General features: G+C 40.3%; 1 protein-coding gene across 1 annotated transcript; it reads left to right on the forward strand.

The window, feature by feature from the left end:
• Positions 1-198: 198 nt before the first annotated feature.
• Positions 199-15,551, forward strand: LOC125881098 (choline O-acetyltransferase-like). The gene is made up of 15 exons (XM_049564076.1): positions 199-341; positions 862-977; positions 1,623-1,814; positions 3,356-3,474; positions 7,455-7,508; positions 7,646-7,826; positions 10,199-10,376; positions 10,471-10,640; positions 10,717-10,817; positions 10,916-11,044; positions 11,129-11,251; positions 11,675-11,816; positions 12,076-12,138; positions 12,987-13,124; positions 14,899-15,551. The coding sequence occupies exons 2-15, from the start codon at positions 933-935 to the stop codon at positions 15,163-15,165; spliced, it is 1,902 nt and encodes a 633-aa protein (XP_049420033.1). The 5' UTR covers positions 199-341; positions 862-932; the 3' UTR covers positions 15,166-15,551.
• Positions 15,552-22,902: the final 7,351 nt, after the last annotated feature.

A 22,902-nucleotide genomic window follows, 5' to 3' on the forward strand; every position in this document is an offset into this window, starting at 1 on the left:
ACAAACCAAAAACAGGCTCCTCTTTTTCCTGTATTAAAATTATTATCGGATGTGGGGAGGGAGGGGGGAGAGCAAGCTGTCAGATAATATGTTCCGCGAATAGATTTCGATGGGAGGAGTTTCTTGCCTCAAGGGGGTAGGTAGACGCAAACACCTTCAGCATCTTTTCCAAGGCGCGCTTTAATGTGGAGCCACAGCCGTATGGCGCGGCGAGGGGACGGGGGACGAGTCCGGCGCCTGAGCGGAGCTTTACACTAATATGGGATTTCGCAGCGTGGACGTGGGGGGGCGAGGTGAACTTCCACACACTTCTCTGACCTCTTGAGCGGCGCACCGATCAGGTAAGGAAACTTTTCTTGTCTTTTTTAATACTACGCGCGTATTAAGAAGTTGTGTGAGCGTCTTTTCATTTGGTCTACTTTAAAGTCCACTTTGTTCTTAAATCGAATTTTTAAAAGTTTTCAAACCGCTAATCATCTGTTTTTAATTTCAATTTACTGTAAAGATTTATAGTTTGTCGAAAGACATTGGCACTATTTTATTAAATAAGATTTAAAAAGGTAAACTGCACTGGAAATATTGCACATTTTCTTCCTGTTTATTTAAGAAAAATGTAGCTTTTGAAACTGACATAGAGATGAAATGAGTTTTTAAGATGCAGCGGTGAGCGAAGAGGCGCAGCTGGAATTCAAGGACATGCACCAAATTGCATTAAGGGCTGCAAAATGATGAAGAATGGGAGCCTGCTGCTTCACTATCAGACAGGCAGCAGCGCTGCATAGCCCCAGTGCTCAGTAGGCCCCTTTATTTTATTTACTTTCTCTGCTCTCTTTCTCAAATGTCTTAACATGCTCCGCGCAGGGAAGACTGACCTCAGACCGTCTCTAGAGGCTCTCCACGTTATTTCTTCTTGACTGGACTGGAATGCAAAGATGCCAATCTTGGAGAGAGAGACGGCCAGGGACCGAGACAGCCAAGTATGAACACATGTGAAGTGTTTTTGCTTTCCATCAGCACTCATTTTTACTTTTAAAATGTTCAGAGAGTGAGCGCTGTGGTGCTGAAGTTGGTAAAGTAATGGTGCTGGATTTCAGCACCAAGGACAGCGGCAGCGTCACTTGCGCTAATTGACCACTAGGGGCAAAAATCACAGCAGGCCTTTTTATATTTGGAGATGCACAACCTTATACCATTAACATAGTGCGTGTAGTATTTTCTGCAATAATTTAAAGCACATTGAGACAGTAGTGGAATATGTTATAATGTAGTTTGCATTGTGTTCACTTTAATTTTAATTTACTTAATTATTAAGTCATTATCAGAAACTAAAGACATAATGAACACGATTGAACTATAATCAATTAGCATTTTCCACCCTTATAAAAACAAGAGAGTCCCAGAAGGCTGCAGCATTTAATCTCAAAAAGGCCTCGAAGCATTTAAGATGAATTATTAACTCGGTTCTAATAATAAAAGCATCAAGAAAAGATGTGAGGGAATTACCCCGTTAACTAATGAACCCTCAGTAAATCAGGGGAAAGACATAAAAATGCTCAGCAGCTGCTGTCCCTTCATTACTCGGTGTGAGTATTTATAGCAATCTGTTGTTTCTATGACATCAGGTGCTGCCAAAGGTCCCCGTGCCGCCGCTGAAACAAACCCTCGACACTTACTTGAAGTGTGTCCAACACCTGGTGACGGAGGGGCAGTTCAAGAAAACAAAGGCCATTGTGGAGAAGTTCGGGGCTCCTGGAGGCGTCGGGGAGGTTCTGCAGAAGAAGCTTTTGGAGAGGAGGGACAAGACGACCAACTGGGTAAACGCTCAGATCTGCAAGATAAAACACACAGCTGCTTTTTGTTATAAGTGCATGAACTGTTAAAAGACAGGGAAATGCAGCCTTCCCCCTGTATCGATAAAAAGTTTTTGTTTTATTCAATTCAATTTTATTTATAAAGCCCAATATTACAAATCACAATTTGCCTCACAGGGCTTTACAGCATACGACATCCCTCTGTCCTTGGACCCTCACAGCGGATAAGGAAAAACTCCCCCCAAAAAAACCCTTTCACAGGAAAAAGGAGCGATCCGTCTTCCAGGACAGACAGACGTGCAATAGATATCAAGTGTACAGAACAGATCAACATAATAAATGTGCAGTAATCTATGTGGCAAAATGAGACATAAAGAGAGACAGAGGGAGATGCAGGACAGACGACACAGTATATGAATGTTCATTCATTTATTCATTTTCCATAACCACTTATCTTATTAGGGGTTGCGGGGGCCTGGAGCCTATCCCAGCTGACACTAGATGAGAGGCTGACATAGAGACCGGCAACCATTTGCACTCACATTCACACCTACGGCTAATTTTAGAGTCACCAATGAACCTGCATGTCTTTGGACTGTGGGAGGAAGCTGGAGTACCCGGGGAAAACCCACACTGACACGGGGAGAACATGCAAACTCCACACAGAAGGGCTCCCCACCCTGGGGCTAGTATAGTAGAAGTATGACTAATAATAACAGCAGTAGTAGGAGTCATCAGGAAGGACCACGGCAGAGTTAACCTGTGAGACAGTGGAGCACAAATACTCCGGAGAAGAAGCCGAGTTACTGATATGCATTGCTAGAACGTCAGTGTTGGCAAATGAAGAAGAACCAACTTTCAAGAATCTGAGAGCGAGACAAGGAAAGAAGGGGCTAAGTGTATCATAGGAGGTCCCCTAGCAGACTAGGCCTAAATCAGCCCAACTAGAGGCTGGTTCAAGGCGAGCCTGAGGCAGCCCTAACTATAAGCTTTATCAAAAAGTAAAGTTTTAAGTCTAGTCTTCAATGTGGAGACGATGTTGGCGTAGTTGGATGTGTTTCTCCATCCTAGCTCATCAAACATTCATTTCCACAATATACTTTTGTATCATATATTTTCATTATAATCCAGTTTATTGCGACCTTTTACAATAGAGTATTTGTGATCAGCGTCAGGTTTGATTAAGTTACAAAAAATCTGCATCTGCTCTATTAAGTCTTAAAATAAAAATGAGATTTTTCTCAAATAATATATAACCCATTCACAAAAGAGTTGAAGGAAATAAAACACCTGGCCATGAAGATTTATTGGTGCCTTTGTTGTTGCGTCTGGCTGATCGCTCAGCTCCACAACTCATCCGGCTCAGTGAAATCTATCACGCTCCCACTCTCACACATACTCTCTCCCACTCTCTTCTTCACCTGGCAGTGATACACTGTTATGTTTTTGTTTTTTTTTACTCCATTGCCCTCAGCTCTCAACTCTGAAAGTAATAACTTGAGTCAAAAACATTTCTCAGAAAGCGTCCCTGTGTTTTTATTTAGGTCTATGACTACTGGCTGGAGGACATGTACCTGAACAACAGGTTGGCGCTGCCAGTCAACTCCAGTCCTGTCATGGTGTTCCCTAAGCAGACATTCAGAGATCATAAAGACGCCCTCAGGTAGGTGCTGGACTTTTGGTTCTGATGTAGTAAAATGTTTGCATGTCTTGGGTGTTTAAAGGGACAGTTCACTCCCAAATCAAAAATACATATTTGTCCTTTCACCTGTAGTGCTATTTATCAGTCTAGATTGTTTCAGTGTGAGTTGCTGAGTGTTGGAGATATCAGCTGTAGAGATGTCTGCCTTCTCTCCAGTATAATGAAACTAGATGGCACTCAGCTTGTGGTGCTCAAAGTGCCAAAAATACATTTCAAAAACTCAACAGCAATGTCTCTTTCTAGAAATCATGACCTGGTTACTCCAGATAATCACAGACCTTGTTGTGAGCAGTTTCATGTATGAACTATTCTCGTTCTATTAAACAACACCTGCCAACTGTATCACCGTGCTGAAGGAAGAGTGCATCTACTGCTAGCTCACCTAGCACCACTGAGCTAGCTGACATTACAACTCAGCTGAGGAGGACGCCATTAATGTTTACATCTCGTGGCATTATGAACCTTTCATCCATGAGTAGATGCACACTTCCTTCTGTGCGGTGATACGATTGGCGGGTGTAGATTGGTAGAATGAAAATAATTCCTACATACAACTGCTCACAACAAAGTCTGTGGATTATCTTGAGTAACATGTACAGGATTCCTGGATAGAGACTTTGATGTTGAGTTATTAGAGTGCATTTTTTGGTGCTTTGAGCACCACAAGCCGAGTGCCATCTAGTTCCATTATATTGGATCGAAGGCAGATATCTCTACAGCTGATATCTCCAACACTGCAACTTACACCAAAACAGTCTAGACTGATAAACAGCACTACAGGTAAGACTAAAAAAATGTAGTTTTGATATTGGGGTAAACTGTCCCTTTAAACTTTATTTACCCTCCTTATAGCTGTGATGCACCAGAGACTCTAATGAAGTCTGTCAGAAACTACTGCCTATAAGTGTGTAGGTCAATGAGAAGAGCAATTAAAAAGAAAACCTGATCCTAAATCACTTTAAAATAAGGTGTAAATATGTACAACAAAAATCTGCATCTGCAACAGAACATCTAGATTTTTCATAAAATATTTCAGTCATGTTAACTTCCGAGAAAAATATTTCTCTTGAGGCAGCAGCCAATCAAACAGATTACAGTGAATACAACGGTTATTTTCATTACTGATTCATCTCAAAGTTGTTTTCTAGATATCTGATTTGTCAAGTCCAAGGTGACATCTTAAAGTTTTCCGTTTTGCCTAACCAACAGTCCAAAATCAAAATATATTGAGATTACGTTCACAAAAGACAAAAAAAACAAAACAAAAAAAAAAAACATCATAATTTACTGGTGACGAAAATAGTTTACGATCAATTTTCTGTTAAATGGTTTCACCTCTTTTGGAAACCATCTCTCTTCATACTGATGTTATTGTAACTGCATTTATAAAAATAACAACAGATTCTCTGGCAACTTTTTCTTAATGGGAAATGTACGAAATCTTAAACTTACCACAATACTTCCAATCACAGAGTAACTCCCAGACTGCACACTGACTGAATATCACAGATTGTTGGAGGGTGAATTTCTAAAAGGTAATTTAAAGGAACAGTTCACCCCCCGAGTGACTGTTTGTATATGAATTCCTCACACCATGTTACATTGAATTCAGGAAGAAAACTTGATTTTTCTCACATGCCATGAACGAAGAATCCAAAAACTGAGAACATTCTTGATGAACTGAAGTCATAGGGGTCCACGTTTAAAGACAGCAAAATTATATAAAAACATCCATTTACAAACTCTCACGCAGCAGTCAAATCCTCAGTACTTCTCAAACACGTGCATTTTTGCTTAAACTTAATATTTAAATCACGTCTGCAGTCTCATGCACGGGTGAGTAGTGCGTCTGCTCTGCTTATGCAAAGTTTTTTAAATGGTATGGTTTTATCCAAAATGCATGTGTTTGGGAAAAACTGAGCATACGACTGGATACATGAGACATGGCTTATATTGCATTAGGCCCCAATCACACAGACAGTGTTTTGCAGGTTACAAAATGCCAGGTGATCCACACTGACTTTTGTTTGTTTTTTTAATTGACTGTCATTAGTAAAAAAAAAAATAGTTGCAACACCTTTTAATTGTTACCATGCAACCATCCCTCCACCTCCTTACCCTAACCTTCCCATGTCATCTAGGCCTATCTACTGTTGATTTTTTTTTTATTTCATATAAATTTGTATCTAGTTGCTAAAATGTTGAGGCAGAGGGAACTTGCTGTAGCTCTGGTTGAGGGTGAGAGGCTGTCAGTAAATAGTTTGTTGGGCACAGGGAAACAGAGATCTGTGTGGGTACATGAGACCCTAAAAAAGAGGGTGGATCATGGGGAGTACCACCAGTTGGTCCAGGAGCTTCTCCTCCATGATGGCCATTTCCAGGCACATTTTAGGACAGTGGTTCCCAACTGATGGATTGCGGGTCCATCCTGAATGGACCGCAAGTAACTCACAAACGTGTCAAGCTTGTAAAAAAATTGTAAAAAAAAAAAAAAAAATAATAACAATATTTTGAAGTACAGTGAATTTCCAGCACAGAGCTTTAATTTTGAAGTGCTGTTTCCTGCTGTAGAGTGAGTGACTAATGGATAGCTGCAGACAGAGACAGCAAACTAGCTCAACAACATGGCCAAACACAAGTATGATGATGAATTAATTAAAAATGTGTGGACCTTGAACCAATGACTAAGGAGAACTCTGCACCCCATTGCTGGGCCAGCTGGGAACTGCTGCTTTAGGATGACTCGGGGGCAGTTTGTAACTGTGGTTTGTGAAGTTGTATAGCTCTGAGTATCCAGCAACTGCTACCGCCAGTTTTTCTTCCGATGTTTATAATTGCAAACTTGTTATCGTGACCACCACAGCCTCTAAAATCATCTGATTGGACAACGGGAAAAAAAAGGTGAGATGATGTGGGGCGTGTTTCTGCTCTGAGCTGAGGCGCATAGCAACACAAAAACGGCGAGCAAAAAGCTTCATTCACATTAAAAACAATTATAAAAAGTCGCCTCCAGCTGCTAAAACACTTTCTGTGTGATCAGGGCCTTAGTTGTGTGAGAGTTTGTAAATGGATTCTGTTGTTAAACACGGACCCCAATGACTTCAATTCATCAAGAATCTTCTCCGTTTCTGGATTCATTGTGGAGGTATGAGAAGTCTGATTCCAGAATTCGACATAACATGGGGTGAGAAACTGATATACCAATGGTCTTTTGGTGGGTGAAGTATTCCTTTAAGTCAACCACACTACAATTCCATGACTTAAAATACAAAGTACACTGTGTATCACTCAGTCCTGCAGCCACTGACAGGGTTTATGTTCTCCTCAGCAGAACTCAGATTAAGATCTGAAGGACAGACATGGAGAAAATCACTGGCATCATCCCTTGGCCAAATCTCTGCCCATTATTAAATGATCCGTGGTCCACCAGACATTACACCAGTCCACCCAGCTCTGTAACTCAACATTAGCTTTTGTCAGCTCGTGCCACACTAACTGAATGTTTCCAGAGCACCCCGAGCTGGTAATCTACTGACACAGACACTTATTAGATTGGGAGTGACAGGGCCAAGCTCTCCGCAGAGACTGCTAGTCAGGCCTCATTTAGGGGTGTGGTGCGCTGCGGCCGCCTCCTTTGTATTGATCTGGCTTTGAACCTAATCACACCAAGACAAATGACATACAACATAAGAGCTGACAGGGCTCTGTGTTTTCCCTATTTGCCCACACCGCCCACTCACACATACAGACAGGCTCTCTGTGCCTCTCACACAAACACAGATAAACGCACACGGCTCGCCCACTGTATCCTAGTAATTTACCATAATGTGATTACTGTGAGTCCTCAGAGAGATGAGAGTAGATCTAATTATAATCACCGGCCAGTTCGCTGTGTGTGTTCAGTGTTTTCTAAATTTCAAACTTCTCACTTTTTTTTTTAGATTTGCTGCTCGTCTCATCAGAGGAGTGTTGGACTACAAGGCTCTCATTGATGCGTAAGTTTACCCTGTAATAGATTACCTGCCACCTCATCTGTGTTATCTCCACAGAGCAAAGTTAGTGCAAATAAAATAAAGTATAATAATAAGTGAGAGTCTGGAGGTAATCTGATGTGTGTAATAACATCTCTCAGGCGGGCGCTGCCGGTGGATTATGCCCGAGGCCAGCTAGCTGGGACCCCTCTGTGCATGGAGCAGTACTACCGCCTCTTCAACTCCTACCGCTACCCGGGGCTAAAGACAGACACGCTGAAGGTCCAGATGAATGCAGCCTCCTCAGCACCGGAGCACATCATCGTGGCGTGCAAGAACCAGGTCAGCACGCCGGCCCCTGAGGAAACTTTTCACACTCCATCACACAGACAGTGTCCTGTCCAGTTGAGAGAAAATATAAGTTAATGTAAGGATGGTTTAATGCTCAGTTTATCAATAGATGCTGAAAGGTGAGATAGATCAGGACGTTACATCAGACTTTCTTTGGATTAAAAGCCTTTTTCTTACCACCAGATGTGTGGTTAGTTCACTGCTACATGCAGCAATACTGGCCTCTAGTGCAGATAAACTATTCCTCCATCATATTTCAAGTAGGACTATTCTGTGCATCTACACTGGCTGCTATATTCTATAGTGTAATGTTACAAATTTAGTGGCATGACCATTTGCAAAAGTCAAAATTTTCCACCCTACTGAATCATGTCAGTCCTGAATACAGTGTTTGTTTTCCAGTATCAGTTAGTCGGAGAATATTTAAAGACATTAAATTAATTAAATGCTATATTACAAACATGCCTCAAAGGTATTTAAATAGCTTGCAAAACAAACTGTTGTATACAGTTTCCAAAAAAGGGGGAGCAAAGCAGTGTGCAAGATACAAAATACTGACAACGTACAACAGGCCTACCTTAACCACCAACTGTTACTATGAGGTAGGTAATTATTGACATCTATACATTTACATTTCTAAAGGGACAGGAGAGTAGGCATGGCTGCACTCTATATTTTCAGTTTTAAAACACTGTCTTTATAAAATTTCTGAGCATGACGCTATCTAGGGATGTTCATATGTCTTTTTGAATATTTAAACTGGCCAAAATATGAAATAATTCACATATTATGCTGTATGGATATCTAAAGAATGCAGCCATTGATAAACACTGACTGAGCAGGAAGCAGCACACAGAAAATGTTATAACAGATAGTATTCTTAAGCACAATTCCCAGCCAGACTGGACGATTTTCTGTTCATATCAGAAGAGATGTTTTCCAAAATTTACAGCATGGTGGAAGATGAAGGAAGACTCGTCTCAACAAGGTTGTTCTTTCAGGTATTAGTTTAAAACTTAAACAGGAGGACAGATGAAGTGCTTTGATTTCAAAGTGTAGATCTGGTCTGAGCCAAGTAGCAACCGCTTGGGCTGAAAAAAGGAGCCACTGTGAAAATGTCAAAACCTGCAGTTCCTCTAATGGCCACTTGAGGCTGGCTCCAGAAAGTGAGTCAATCATCACCGACCCTCATGTTAAAATGCCCAGCTTTACAGCATAACTAAACATGTTTACAGCCTTGTACAAATAACGTTTTGTTTTCTATCACTAATTTAAACATTAATGGAAACCGTACGGGTGGTGAATTTTTATATAACTCACTCGTTTATATTTTATCAATGCTTAAAATTATTTATAATTAAGGGTGTGGCCGCTCTGAGTGACAGGCTGTCTGCAAGGCGTCTCCAGAGTCTATAAGTCAGATCCACCCTCTCATCCAAAAATGGTAACCTCGGGTCACTTATGGCTCCAGAAACCCAACACAAGGCTTTACAACGGGAGTATACAAACCAATTAGTGACGATACAGTGACTATATATATTATTTTTATACAGTCTGAACGTAGAAGTATTCTTACTGGCCTTATCAGACAAAATCCAACTATATACTGTTTCATTAATTTTGCAAAACAAGACAGTAAGATAGGTAGATATTTTTCAAGGTACATTCACATGCATGATTCTAGTTACAGATACAAAATCTGCATTTTGGGTCGTTCTCAACCGATCAAGTTTTCACTTCAGTATTTACAAATTATATGATGGTCTTGACCACACCAGCTCACTCCCACAATGCCCTGTACCAAGTCAGCTTGCCTATAGTCTGTAGTCTCTGCCATTTCCCACAAATCGTCTTCGAGTCCCAAATAGTAATCCTCTATAGAAACTGCCATAAATGCATAAAACCCCCGCTGAGAACATCTGGAGGTCTTGGGTCTGAGGCTAATTGATTACATTTAGCTCACAGACTGTGCCTTTAAATGATCATGGAGCAGGGCACAGTAGGAGCTCTCACCTGGAAATGGATCTGGGAACCATCAATCTGTCACACATGAGGGCCGTCCCCGTGGAGATACAGGCAGTTAACAAAATTACTGTTGATTGAATCTGCCAGAGCTTCCTTCAGTCGCAGGTTTAACTGATTGCAGTGGAGGAGCAATATTTTAAGCAGCAATTGGCTTATTTGGGTCCTTACAAGTGTCCTATCGATATCAGCTGTTCAAATACTGTATGATATTTAAGACTATTTGCAGGCAAGGACACATCTAACCACAAGTATTCACCGCTGAAGTTGCATCAGGTGACGGAGTGCCTATTGGAATAGTAAAGAAACACATGATTTCTGTAATCTATTTTTCTCACTAGTTTTTCGTGTTGGATGTCGTCGCAAACAGCAAGCAGCTCAACGAGACGGAGATCTTCTCCCAACTGGAGAAAATCAAGAAAATGGCAGAAAACGCAGAAGAGAGACTCCCTCCTTTTGGTATCCTGACATCTGACGGGAGAACCGAGTGGGCACAGGCCAGAGAGGCTCTAACAAAAGGTCTCAGCTGCAAACGTTTCTATAATTTCTATCAGGAGTTTTAAACTATAAACGATTTTCAGACTACTAAACCAAGACATATCTCGTCTCACAGATCAAACCAACAGAGACTCTCTGGCTCTGATCGAGAGCTGTGCGTGTGTGGTGTGTCTGGATGAGCCCAGTGGCCTCGAGCCCAGAGACACCAACAGGGCCCTGCTGATGTTGCACGGTGGCGGCCGTGAGAAGAACGGGGCAAACCGCTGGTATGACAAGTCAATGCAGGTAAGGCTACGTCCAGGGTACTTCTGTTCTGCATGAGTGTAGAGTTTGGGCTGTGTGCTGATCTGCCTTCTCGCAGTTTGTTGTAGGAATGGACGGGACATGCGGAGTCGTGTGCGAGCATTCGCCATTCGAGGGGATAGTAATGGTGCAGTGCTCCGAATACCTGATGAAATACATGTAAGTCAGCCCATCGCAGCAAGATACAACCAAACATTGTATGTTGTTGCATCAATAAACAGTAGAGGAGACATAAGCGATGCTTTTATCCCGAACAGAACAGGGAGTCCTTCTAAGATGGCGAGGGCGTCCAGCATCAGAGAGCTCCCCCCTCCAAGAAGGCTGCTCTGGAAATGTAACCCACACATCCAAGGACTCTTAGCAGCGTCTGGAGACAGACTCCAGAGGCAAGACCAACACAAACACATAACTATATATACAAATAATCTTTCCATAGACTTGTCTCATGTCTTCTGCGCTTTCTCCCTCAGGCTGGTGAATAATCTCGACATGGATGTTTTCAAGTTCAGCGCTTACGGGAAAGAATTCATCAAGAAACAGAAGATGAGTCCAGATGCATTCATACAAGTTGCCTTACAACTTGCGTTTTTCAAGTAATGTACTTTCTGTCTTCAAAGTTTACATAGAAATCTTAGCTATTAAGGGGATAGTTCAGATCTTTTGCAGGGGGGTTGTACGAGGTACCTATCAAGAGTCAATGTATCGCCTACAGTGGATGGCAGATGCTACAGTTTGGAGAAGCAGGCCGGAGTACTGCCAAGGGAGCATTGTACTGTTGACAATTTTAGGTGGCTAAAATGTGTTTTGCTGCTGCTCACATCAACAGCAGTACATTGCTTAGTTTCCATGGCAGTACTTCAAACTGGGAGCGAACCAGCTGACATCTACTGTAAGTAATACACTTACTATGGATAAGTACTTTTTGCAACTACTGTTCAAAAGATCTGAACTGCCCCTTTAATATGCCCTTTCAAATATGCTAACATCACCATGATTGTGTCTCATCATGTACTCAGATGCAGCAAAAGGCTGGTGTCCACCTACGAGAGCGCATCCATTCGGCGTTTCCAAGACGGTCGGGTTGACAACATTCGTTCTGCCACCTCTGAGGCTCTGGCTTTTGTGGTGTCCATGACAGATGAGAGGGCCACTTTTACTGTGAGTCATTTTTCTCACTTTGACCCCAATTACTGAGCAACTCCCACATTACTGTTCAGTGCAGCTGCCTAAATGAAACAGGTGCGATCAGCCACCCCGACACGCCAACCCAGTGTCCCCATCGAAACAGATGATCTCCCTGCAGATTTAACAGGTCTATGACAAATGAATTTAATGTCTGTACTGCTCTCTGTTTGTACAGTGTGAAAAATGCCCTGCTTACTTTTTTGCTCTGAATTATTTTTCACTTCTCCAACAGGACTCAGAAAAAATTAGGCGACTGAGGGACGCTATTAACGCCCAGACGAATTATACAATTGCAGTAAGTGTTTTGAACCAGTCGATATAGTAATGTGACAGCAAGAATTTAAATGTGTAAACTTAACTTCTTCTTCTTCTTCTCAAAATATCTTTTGAGTATCAAACATGAACTCGCTGGAGACTTAAAGGAATAGTTTGGCATTTCAGGAAGTGCACATCCTGACTTTATTGCTGAGAGCTAGATGGAAAGGTTGATACCACTCTTATGTTCAGTTTTCAAACTCTTGAGCCCTAGCCTCCTGAGAGTGAGACCCAAACCTTTGCACCAGTAGGGCCCGATATGTATAAAAAAAACTAAACATTGTCAACAATAATTAAGTCCCAATATCCTCGAACGAGATAACAATTAAGTCCTAATGTCTTCAAACAAGTACTTCCTAATTAACAGCATCTTAGCTTGTTATTTTTGCTAATATCGGTCAAATTTGTTGCCATATCAAACTACAAACATTATTAATCATAAATAAACAAGTTTCTACCATAAAATGTGATCAAGTTTTGAACCTTGCCCTCTTTCGTGTCGGGATCGGCTGCAGACTGACTCGGCAGAGATGGCAGCCATCTTGTTTTTACATGGATTAGTGTATTGTGCTCTTACTACCACTAGATGGCACAAAAAAGTGTCCACGGACGAGGACAACAGGTTCGAGTTAAGTAGAATGAAGTATAAGCTTACCTAACCATCCCCTAACTGGAGCTTCATATTTAACACATAGATAGTGTAGCCTGTTGATCTCATTTAAGTCACAGCAAGGAAGTGAATAGGTGTATTTTTCAAAATAGCTGCATGAAGTTTGTCCTTATTGACAACACTTCATTTGCACTGAGCAAAAAAAAAATATTTTTCAGGCTATTACAGGAATGGCAATAGACAATCACCTCCTCGGGCTTCTGAAGATCTCAAAGGAGCTCAACATGGAGAAGCCAGAGATCTTCTGCGATGAGACGTATTTGACCAGTAACCAGTTCATCCTCTCTACCAGTCAGGTAACGTGATCCCACTCTATTCTAACATATGATGTGCTTTCACTTAAAATTATTGCTTCCAAATGAAGATAAAGAATGCAGACAAGGAAGTGCTGATAATGTTTAAATCTATCCTGACTTCCTCCTCTTTTGAAGAGAGGTACAGTGGTGTGAAAAAAACCTGCTGCTGCAACAGAAAAAGATGCACATATTTACTAATTCCTTTTTGAGCCTAATTAGGCTGTGAAAGGAAATATGGTTCTCTAAGCCCAGGAACTTTAAGTTCTTCTGCTGACCAGGAATTACAAAAAAGTGGAGATCAACCAGATTTTAAACTCTTCTAATTCTACATGTCGAGAAAGATGACCTGACTGCCATGCGCAAATTTGCTGTAATGTATATAATCCAAGATGGGAAAACACAGCCCATGTTCAGTATCCACTAAGCAACTCAGAAGACATGGTTGTATTTAGCATTAAGCTGTATAGTCATTAAATAGAACCAAGTACAAAAGGCTGAGGATGAGGCCTCTCAGAAAGAGTCACTGAACTCCATACTGTCGTCATTTAAACAGGAAATGAAACCGCAGAAGTGCGCATGCAACAGAACACAACAAAACGCACATGACTAAATAAAATATTTAGTTTCTGCAGGTGTTTGGGATCCTCACCGTGGGCTCTGTGTTTGCTGTTATAGTATTTTTTAATTGGATAACCTGCCAGCTTCATCTATGGCCTGTGGCACTGAGTTTATTTAATTAGACCATTTGCATTTGCTTTTCTGACAGCACTACAAACCCACACCTAAATAAACAAACTATGGAGAACATACACAACACATTTACAGTGCTACTACAGCTACTCACATTTATCTTTATTAAGGTGGTCATTAATCTACTGTTTCACTTTCACTCATCAAAAAGAAAATGGCAGCCATTTGGCAGTTTATACACAAAATCATTAATACCAAAAAAGAATGAGCAGATTAAACAATAATTAAATTCTCAAGTACAAAGCTCTCCTGACAAGTTAACTGGGTCTAATGCAGGATTTAGACCTCCTGTCTATTTCTGCAAGCTGAAACCATTTCCCTCAGTGGAAACAAAGCTTTAATTTACTTTAATTTCACAGATAAGAAACAATAAATTCTGAAGACAGGTCTTGTGTGTGTTCAGAAGAGCAGTGGAAATCTCCCCTCGTCACTAGACATATTTATATGTAAAATGCCATAGGCTTGTGCTAATAACGTTAGCATGTTGTATTTGTTTGGAAAACGTGTTTAGCGTAAGACCGTTGTTTTGTCAGTGAACCTTGTGAGTTGTAATGGAGACAAATTCTGTAACGTTACCTTTGTTAAATGTTGCTGTTGTCCCTGGCTTCATAGGATTATAGGAAAAGATCGCTAGCTGCTAGGCTAATTTATACAATATAAAATGTCATAGGCTTGTGCTAATAACATTAGCATGTTGTATTTGTGGGGAAAACGTGTCCAGATAAAGACAAACGTTTGTCTGTGAATGCTGCGAGTTATAGTGAAGCTGATTTGTGTACTTGTGTTTGAAATTGTTGCTATTAAGCCATGTTTAATGTGTGTTTAATGTGTGTTTTGAATCAACTGAACATTACAGCACTTCACAGAAACCCCACCGCCAACTAGTGTTTTGGAGGTGTAACTGCAGAGTGACACAGACACACCAGCGCGCACAAGTATAAATGCTCACAACAGCGTAGGCTCTGCATGGAGCTGCCACAAGTATAAATCTTGCTTAACCCACACTGTGTCCTCTTATATCCAGGTCCCCACCACAGTGGAAATGTTCTGCTGCTACGGCCCGGTGGTGCCCAACGGCTACGGCGCCTGTTACAACCCGCAGTCAGACCACATCATCTTCTGCGTGTCTAGTTTCTGGGAGAACACAGAGACGAGCTCGGCCGTTTTCGTCAAAGCCCTGAACGAGGGCCTGTTGGAAATCAGGGACCTATGCAATAGTAGCAGTGCCGTGGCTACCAAACCGGCTGGCAGCAGCCAGGGAGCCAGCCTGCCTCATAAATCAGGGAAGTAAGCCATACTGAGAGAGCGGGCCACTCAAGCTGCCTCACTCATACTTAGATTTTAGCTTTAGACTCAGTAGTCTAGATGCCTTTGTGTGTCTTTGTTGTCTGTGCAATAGTGTTCCTTTAACAACGAAATGCAAAGCCTTAAAGTTCATATATACAGTAGTATGTAAATGTTAAAAAATGTGAATGAAAACTGGAAAAGTTTTATTTTTTATCTATTTATTTATTTATTTTTGGATGTGTAGACGTCATAATCATTTCGGGGTCCAACGCTGACCCTGCTTGACTCGGCAGACTGAGATTAACTGGTCCACTGCCTTTAGGAAACTGAAGCCATGCCTACTTTGTAGCACTGATGAGAGCGGCAACTCCTCTTTCAGAGCGAATCGACTGAGTGATCCCGATGTTTATCTTATACAGTAGTAGTGTAATATATGTCAGAGGATTCTGTAAAAAAAAAAAAAAAAAAAAAAAAAAAAAAAAGTATATTTAAGTGACTTATAACAATCATGACATCGTGTTAATGTGATCCTGTTTCACTTTGTGTGTGCTGCTGTATTAAAATTTAACTGGATCAGCTGTAGTATATACTGGAGTTGGGTCAGCTTTGCCGGTCTGGTTCAGTGTACAAGCTTAAACCAGTTTGATTGAAAGCAAACTAGCTGAATCGGCATTTGTCATTATGACATTTTCTGGCAAATTATTAAGTAGACTCCGCAGCAGTGTGTTCTGACGGCGTCCCGGTGCTAAACACAACTATTGCATTAGTAATAAGCTATATGACAACGTGATTAAAATTATATTATTTCTTTTACAAATGGACTAACAGAGCTACTAGTGTCTGAAAGGCCATAAGTCGAGGCCTGCAATGTGAAGGAGATCAAATTTCAGTAAAGATGGGAGGGGCCAGAGGTGCACATTTTGTTTGTTAACAAGAAAGTTCATGCGTTTTTTGGGGTGACGAGACAAGAAATGGCAGAATTAGGCTGACGAGGAAACTAAAACTGTGCCAATATAGCAACTTTTTGGTTCTGAAGCCAACAAAAGCAGTGTCCTAACTAGCCTAACATGTCCTAACCTTTGTCGGACGTCCTGTCTCAATATATTCGTATTGCTCGCTTTGAAAGTGCTGTAATGGACGAAGAACGGCTAAGACATTGAAGCTGAAATAGGGATATCTATTTATTTCACCACAAAACACGAAATAAGATGGTAGCTAGTTGAAGGGAGATCATAAGGGAGCTGAAAGTTTCTGGTAACTAACAACAACCTACTCGCTGTTGGTTATATTGTTGGTCAGTTCCAGTACATAAGTAACAAACGTGTTTTCTGTTTAATAAATAAAAACAAAGGAAGCTAGCAAGTACTCATGCATCTTTTAGGTGAATACATCTCCAGACTCCAGGCTGAACATCTGATAGGTACCAGGTTTGTTTAAATGCCATAACAAAAGTGCATATATAATGGGTTCAATTTGGTAGCTGCTGCTAAGTCAGTGCGACACCTAGTGGTAAAATTTGGTATGCCTATCCTGTCCGACTCTCAAGGAGCTTGCTTGCTTTGATCCGAATCAGGGAAAAATTTTGTTACAAGTAACTGCCTAGCTTTGGTTCGTGTCCTCACGGCAGCATTTACAAGCGGACCAGATAAAATACCATGCGCGTGAAAGCTGCTCTTGATTGGTCAGAATTTCCATGTGGGAAAAATCTGGGAAGTAAACAAAATGAAAAAAACAAAAGAAGAGTACACTTGCAAGATAAATGTGACACTTTCTAATGTGACAATGGAGGGACAACTACGCAGGTTGATTTTAGCGCTGCTCATCGTGGACTATATTGCTGTCATTAGTCGGGTTTCCATCCACCTATTTTTATTCGCGTTTTCAACAATTGCAGAAAAACAGAAACAGAAACAGAAATTTGAAAAAAGGCCGAAATATTGCAAAAAAGTTTCTACACTTGGAGGGGTGGAAAAGTCAGCATATCGATGGAAAATGTGACTTTTGGCAATGGAAACAGATTTAGCGAATTAACGATGATGTAGGCTACCAGATCCTACTTCTGCTTCACCTGAAATCCGGAAGTGTTTCAGCCAGAGTTTGGGAGTGAAGTGCTGCTGGACAACTACTTCCCAAAAGTCCTTTATGCGCCTATGTTCCCATACATGCGGACAACGACGCAGTGGTCAGTGAATGTCGTCTTTCTCATTTCTTTTTCAGCACACTTACGTATGCTGACAATGCTGATATGAGTGTGATGAGAGCTCTCGCAATAGCCAAGAAGTTCCCATCTTGTTGTAGTCATGGATGTGCCGGTAGTTGTTTACATCAGTTGTGGACATGAGTCGCTCTCAATGATGTTATCTTCTTCTACCGGTGTTCTTTTGCATTTTTATTTTTATTTTTATTTTTCACGAGAAGCGCCACCCACTGCTCGACCTGTTGACTCCCAGTACTCGCAAAACAATAATGAATGGAAACGTGCATAAATTCGCATTTTCTTTTGCCTAAAATTTGCGATACATTTGGATGGAAACCCAGCTACTGTTCATTTTAGTCAAACCATACAGTTTGAAAACGAGACGCGGCTCCAACTAGAAAACAATGTTTTGATGCACTGGATGAGCTGAATGTGCATATTAAGGCAGTACAGGAGGAGGTGCACATTAATAATAACCTGTAAGATGCTCGTGCTTGTGTAGCCAAACAACGCGGTTGGTTTGGACTGAAGGTCGGAACACGTTCTCACCACAAACGAACTGCATCACAGTTCGTATGTAACCCGACTGAGACCACCTCTTCAAGAAGGTTTTGGTGCACACCTGAGTGCAATTGCCGTGTTCACACCTGCCCAAACGAACCACACTTAGGGGGCAAAGTTTGAAAGTCTTAACACCGACCCAACCCTATTATATACTTCACTAGATCCATTTCCATGTGCTAGAGTGATATACACTTTTGGTCCTGTTGACACCGTACGGTTGCCAAAGAGGTTGTGTATATGTGAAGTCTGTTTGACGAGGCGCTTTAAGATATTTATTTAACTATATGAAAGAATAACTGTAAACATAGAGGACTGGTTATGAACAATGTGTGCAGAGAGAAAACATATGTGGTTTCAGTGGCACATTTGAAGTCGTCTAGTTGTACTGTATGTGTGTGTGTTCAATATCATAGCAATAGTTTACAGAGTGTAACGAACAAGTAAAATACAGTCCAGTGGTGACGGAGGCAAACCACTGTGTTCATTTGTATATAAGTGCTTTTAGAGGTAGAGTGAAGGATGTATTGTTAAACTGTCGTGCAATAACACAATAGCAAGTGCAGTAAGGGTATATGTGCAATTTCTCAAGTAGATGCATGGAGTTTATGTGATATTAGATTAACTAGTTGCTATTTTTGATATTCAAAATATTATTAGAAGGACTTATGGCAATCGACATCATGCATGCTGTTTTGGTCAACATTCACAGTGTTCAGTGTTTCAATCTGTGGTGGTTCATGTTCCAGCAAATCGAATCCGTAGCGGTGAAAATGTGAAGGTAGTTGTTGTCCACTTGACACTTGTTTGTCATGTATCTGCCAATCATCAGCCAAAGTGAATGTGAACCATGTAGGTTATTTCAAAACCAAGAAAATCGACAAGAAAAGTCTAAAAGACGCTGCATGTTTATTCTTACACACTAACTGTATTTTTATATGTTCACATGAGAAGCTTATATAATGATGTAGTGAAACACTGGTAAAGGGTACATGAGTAACAAATGCCTTAAAATAAAATGATGCAAACTGTTTTCCTGCCAGATGTTATATTCTATAAATGTTTAATGTTTTACCTCTGGTGTTCATTTGATCTGTTTCTATTGGTGTTCACTGTCTAATCTGAGTGATACGTGTAAATGAATGTGATATTTGTTATTCAGTCTCATTCATAAAAAGTAACTAATAATCCCTGTGAGTAAATCTGGTGTACTACTGCATAGTATCAATGTGGCCTGATGAATCATCCATTTTCGTGAATGGTAATTAGCGTGTAACTCGTCATAGACGGGGAGGATATAGTGTTTTATTGCGTCATTTAATATTTGATGAATGTCCAGTGGAAACTCATATGTATCATTATGAAAAAGAAAATAAAAGGCGTATTTATTTTTTTAGGCTGTAATGATGTTCTGTTGATAAAAGATGTTGTTAATTTGAGATGTGATAAAACTGTCGTGTAGCAAAAACTGAAACTCGATTCCAGAAATAAAATGAACTTCAAACTATTTAACAGTGTCAATGTTTTCTGCTAATTTTCTTTATAAGTTTTTCCCAAAGCAGTGTGGTGACACAGTGTGGTATAATGGCTGTAGAAAAAAGAGGCCATCAAGCAAAATAAAATGTTGTGTTTTATTTGTATGATTTAGAGCAGTGGTTTTCAATTTTTTTTTTGCCCAAGGCACACCAAAGGGCAAGCCACAATCTCAAGGCACACCTGTATTTATATCTGTGCACAATACGTGTGTTATCACTCTTATCACAACACAAATGTTTGTTTTTATTTAGTAATATTAAATGACAATTAACAACCAACCATTACTCAGGAAATATTTATTAACAAAATGATTCAAAGAATTCTTTTTTTCATTCAAAATTACCCAAAAGCACCAATAACACATCAGTTTAAATGGGAAATAATGTAAGATAATGTGAGGTAATGCGATGTGTCACACACTTATGATTCCCTTGCATGAAAGGTGAGAAATAGGCTCCCTCAAATTAAATTAAATTACATTTTATATGGTACAGTTTGCCTCTTTATTAGGAAGTGGGTGCACACAACATACTGAAACAGTAAATTAAAAATTATTTCCTAACCTTTTGTATAGGCCCAGTTGGATACTGCAATAATAATGTGTGGTTGTCACAAAGTCCCACACCTGGATTGGCATCATGGCACACCATTTGACTTATAGTTATTACACATCATTTAATATTGGCACACTTAATACAGTCGATCCGTTGTGTCACTGTGCTCTAAATTAGAATGGATACTATCTTTTTAGGTCTACTTAAATCTGGCACTGTTTCAGTCTGACTGCACCACAAACGCTAAACATAGAATTATAGGGTTCTGACACTTCTACAAAGTCAAATTCAAGCATTTTCAAGCTTTTCCAGCACCTTACAGCTGTAGTAAACTACACATGTATACACAGGGTGTCTACAGATATCAGACACTTAAAGGAAATAGTATTTAAGAACTTTTCAAGATAATGTTTAACCAAATGTAAGACTATTTTTGGGAAAATCATCTCTTTCTTATTCAAGCATTGCAGGTAAATATAAAGGTAAGTAGTGTATGTGGTCTCAAGCAGGTAGGTTTTATGTGAGAATATGATTATTCGATTGAGTTAGGTTGATGTACATTTTGCCAACAGGTAAGTGCAAGTATAAAGTAGAAAGACAGGTTCATTGGTAGGTTTAAAGGTATAAGGCAGCTATTATAATATATGTTGGGTCGGGATGGGGACTCAAGACACCCTGGCAGATTTGCCCCTCCCCCAGTGCTGACTCCAGAAACGTGGACTTTGATGCAGATGAGCTTGACTCTTTTAAACAAAAATAAATCAAAAGATGGAGAAGATAAATTAGATAAACGTTTGTAGCAACTAATATCTCACAAATTTAAAATTAAAACCAATGACTTTTAAAACCTAATATTCATATAAGTGAATTTAAGACATTTTAAGTCTGTTCAAGGACCTGCAGACACCCTGTTACAGTGCATACGATTGGTGGCCACTTTATTAAGTACACCTGTGCAGTCTAATGCAATTCAACTGATTTTATTTCTTTATGTAAAAAGCAAACTATTCAGTCATTACATTATCAAGGAGTTTTGAGCACTTTATTCAAAATCAAAGCACTTTTCAAACCTTGAAAACAGATTTCCAGCACCTGTGTGAACACTGGAATTACTGTGTATGATGAAACTGGGACGCAAGTTATCCGCAGCTGTATGATTGTACCTTGATTACAAAAGTCCTTTATTAACTCCTTGATTTCTTGACTTTATTTAAATTACTTTTTTAGCAACATTCACATGTTGAGGGGCAATTTAATTAAAGAAGTTGCTCAATTGACTTGAATATCTCAATAAAATGTTACATATGAACAGCAGTCAATTTTTGTTGATAATATTTTGATAACCAGGCATCTGCTAAGAGTTGAAGTGAGAAAAACATTAGATTAAAAACTAGTGTAATTAAATTTTCTCGTGTTTTTTAATTTAATGAAATGTTTGTTTACATCTGCAATAGTTGTTAACACTTAAGTAAAACTGTATTTACAGTAACTGTGGTAATGTAACATCCTGAACTTTAAAATCATGCACACAAGCACACTATTACTCACTTTAATTTCTGTTCTCAAGCTTAATGCCAAGTTAGCATGGCTGTGAAGTAAACTCCAACAGTGATGATCAAGTACAACTGTAATTGGCCAAAACAACTGGACTCATTTGCATATCGTTGTCTATTTGCAGCATGGCCACTTAACTAACACACTCCCAACAGATGGCCTCGTTTTCCCTGGCATCTGATGAGGTCTAGAGGGAGAGACCCAAATTTAATTCTCCATTGGTTGAAGCGCTGAACCAGGTCGATCAAGTGCCCAAAAAACATTAAACATTTAGTCAAGCTTCCGTGATCTGGTCCAGTTAAATTTGGAATACAAACTGGGATGAAAATAAATCATGCAGACTCACATTAAAGAAGCAGTTCAGTGTGTTAGTGGGAACAAACACAAGGCTGTCCAGGTCCATTACAGCTCATCATCGTCTCTGGATTCAGTGTGTTTCATCACAATATCACTGCTGAACTGAAACGTATCTCAAACTAAATTTGACCTGCATTAAAGAACATGATTAGACAATACATTGCAACACTTTACCAAATTAATTTGCAAGAAAATATAAAAGACAACGCATGCATGGATGGATTACTGAAGAAGTCTATCGTGCATAGGCCCTCAACTGCAAAATGTCACTCAAATCAACACATATCGACCAGGAAGAGACACAAAATGACCTCAAAGAGATGCAAAGGAACTGCAAATAGACACAACATAACTACAAAAAGGGCAAAACAACCAGAGAGACACAAAAATGGACCTCAAAGAGACACAAAACAACCACTGCGAGACACAAAACCACAAAAAGATGCATCAAAATCTACAAAGAGACAACAAAAAAGAGGTTGCTTCTGTGTAGGAAAAGTAGTGGGGCCATTGCACATCTGAGCCCAACGGTGCAGTGTCTCATAATCCGCCCATGATGCAAGCATGGAGTGAAAAGCTCGTCAGGAAGCATACAGCAGACTCCATTTCATACAGTTGCAGAGGCATGAAGACAGTAGACAAAGTAGCAAAGAAGACGTCCCACCATCCCACCAACATCCTGCAGCTCCCTGTGGGGAATTCAAGGCCTTTTCAGACTAAGTGCAATATCGGTCCTGTGTGTCCTGGGTCTGCCTTGGGTTCTTCTCCAACTTGAACACGCCCAGAAAAACTCCAAAAGAAAGTGTCCTGGAGGAATCCTGATCAGATACTTGAGCCACCTCAACTGGCTCCTTTATTTCAGCACCTTGCACTTGCAATCTCAGTTTCTTAGTCACTACGCAAAGCTCAGGTCGGGGTTGGAGCACAGATCCATCTTATGCTTTCTTGTGAAGACGACGCTGAGATACTTGAAGACCTTCAA

Source organism: Epinephelus fuscoguttatus, linkage group LG20 (genome assembly GCF_011397635.1).
Source record: "Epinephelus fuscoguttatus linkage group LG20, E.fuscoguttatus.final_Chr_v1".
Lineage (NCBI taxonomy): Eukaryota > Metazoa > Chordata > Actinopteri > Perciformes > Serranidae > Epinephelus > Epinephelus fuscoguttatus.